General features: G+C 46.5%; 1 protein-coding gene across 1 annotated transcript; it reads left to right on the top strand.

Annotated features, from left to right (window-relative positions):
* The first annotated feature begins 364 nt into the window (after positions 1-364).
* On the top strand, positions 365-1,298 carry LOC149970402 (uncharacterized). Its single transcript, XM_090226216.1, has 2 exons — positions 365-813; positions 887-1,298. The coding sequence occupies exons 1-2, from the start codon at positions 365-367 to the stop codon at positions 1,059-1,061; spliced, it is 624 nt and encodes a 207-aa protein (XP_090082342.1). The 3' UTR covers positions 1,062-1,298.
* Positions 1,299-1,731: the final 433 nt, after the last annotated feature.

Genomic DNA, 1,731 nt, shown 5'->3' with positions numbered 1-1,731 from the left:
CTCTAATAATCAAGAAAGAAAATGCTGAATGGGTGGGGATTTTATACTCCATATAGCAGCCTAGGCTAGGAGCTCCTGTAAATTTGTAAATATTTAACCATTTTTAAGTACTTTCGATAGTGCCCCTTTTTCAGGACCCTGCCTTAAAAAATCCAAATAACTTCACAGATCTTCATTGTAAAGGGTTTAAACACTGTTTCCCATGCTTGTTCAACGACCCATAAACAATTAATGAACATGCACCTGTGGAACGGTCGTTAAGACACTAACAGCTTACAGACGGTAGGCAATTAAGGTCACAGTTATGAAAACTTAGGACACCAAAGAGGCCTTTCTACTGACTCTGAAAAACACCAAAAGAAAGATGCCCAGGGTACCTGCTCATCTCCGTGAACGCGCCTTAGGCATTCTGCAAGGAGGCCTGAGGACTGCAGATGTGGCAAGGGCAATAAATTGCAATGTCCGTACTGTGAGACGCTTAAGACAGCGCTACAGGGAGATGGGATGGACAGCTTTCCATCCTCGCAGTGGCAGACCACGTGTAACAACACCTGCACAGGATCGGTACATCCGAACATCACACCTGCGGGACAAGTATAGGATGGCAACAACAGCTGCCCGAGTTACACCAGGAATGCACAATCTCTCCATCAGTGCTCAGACTGTTCGCAATAGGCTGAGAGAGGCTGAACTGAGAGCTTGTAGGCCTGTTGTAAGGCAGGTCCTCACCAGACTTCAACAACGTCGCTTATGGGCACAAACCCACCGTCACTGGACCAGACAGGACTGGCAAAAAGTGCTCTTCACTGACGAGTCATGGTTTTGTCTCACCAGGGGTGATGATCGGATTCACGTTTATTTTCGAAGGAATTAGTGTTACACCGAGGCCTGTACTCTGGAGCGGGATCGATTTGGAGGTAGAGGGTCCGTCATGGTCTGGGGCGGTGTGTCACAGCACCATCGGACTGAGCTTGTTGTCATTGCAGGGAATCTCAACGCTGTGCGTTACAGGGAAGACATCCTCCCCCCTCATGTGGTACCCTTCCTGCAGGCTCATCTGACATGACCCTCCAGCATGACAATGCCACCAGCCATACTGCTCGTTCTGTGCATGATTTCCTGCAAGACAGGAATGTCAGTGTTCTGCCATGGCCAGCGAAGAGCCCAGATTTCGATCCCATTGAGCACATCTGGGACCTGTTGGATCGGAGGGTGAGGGCTAGGGCCATTCCCATCAGAAATGTCCGGGAACTTGCATGTGCCTTGGTGGAAGAGCGGGGTAACACCTCACAGCAAGAACTGGCAAATCTGGTGCAGTCCATGAGGAGGAGATGCACTGCAGTACTTAATGCAGCTGTTGGCCACACAAGATACTGACTCTTACTTTTGATTTTGTTCAGGGACACATTATTCCATTTCTGTTAGTCACATGTCTGTGGAAATTGTTCAGTTTATGTCTCAGTTGTTGAATCTTATGTTCATATAAATATTTACACATGTTAGGTTTGCTGAAAATAAACGCAGTTGACAGTGAGAGGACGTTTCTTTTTTTGCTGAGTTTATTATCAACATTTTTGCTTTTGTTAGTTATCGGCATGGCATGACTGACAAGTCAGTTGGTTTCACCTGACTAATGTGTCTCTGTTATCAAGAAACTCAGCTAGCTAACTTACTCGCAAACTAGCTAGCTATGTTTTGATTCAAATTAAGGGGATGATGTTTGGAGATGGC

This window comes from Oncorhynchus mykiss, chromosome 29 (assembly GCF_057628025.1).
Source record: "Oncorhynchus mykiss isolate SJ-2025 chromosome 29, ASM5762802v1, whole genome shotgun sequence".
Taxonomy (NCBI): domain Eukaryota; kingdom Metazoa; phylum Chordata; class Actinopteri; order Salmoniformes; family Salmonidae; genus Oncorhynchus; species Oncorhynchus mykiss.
Note: the sequence above shows the minus strand (reverse complement) of the source record. Positions and strands in the feature narration are given on the sequence as shown.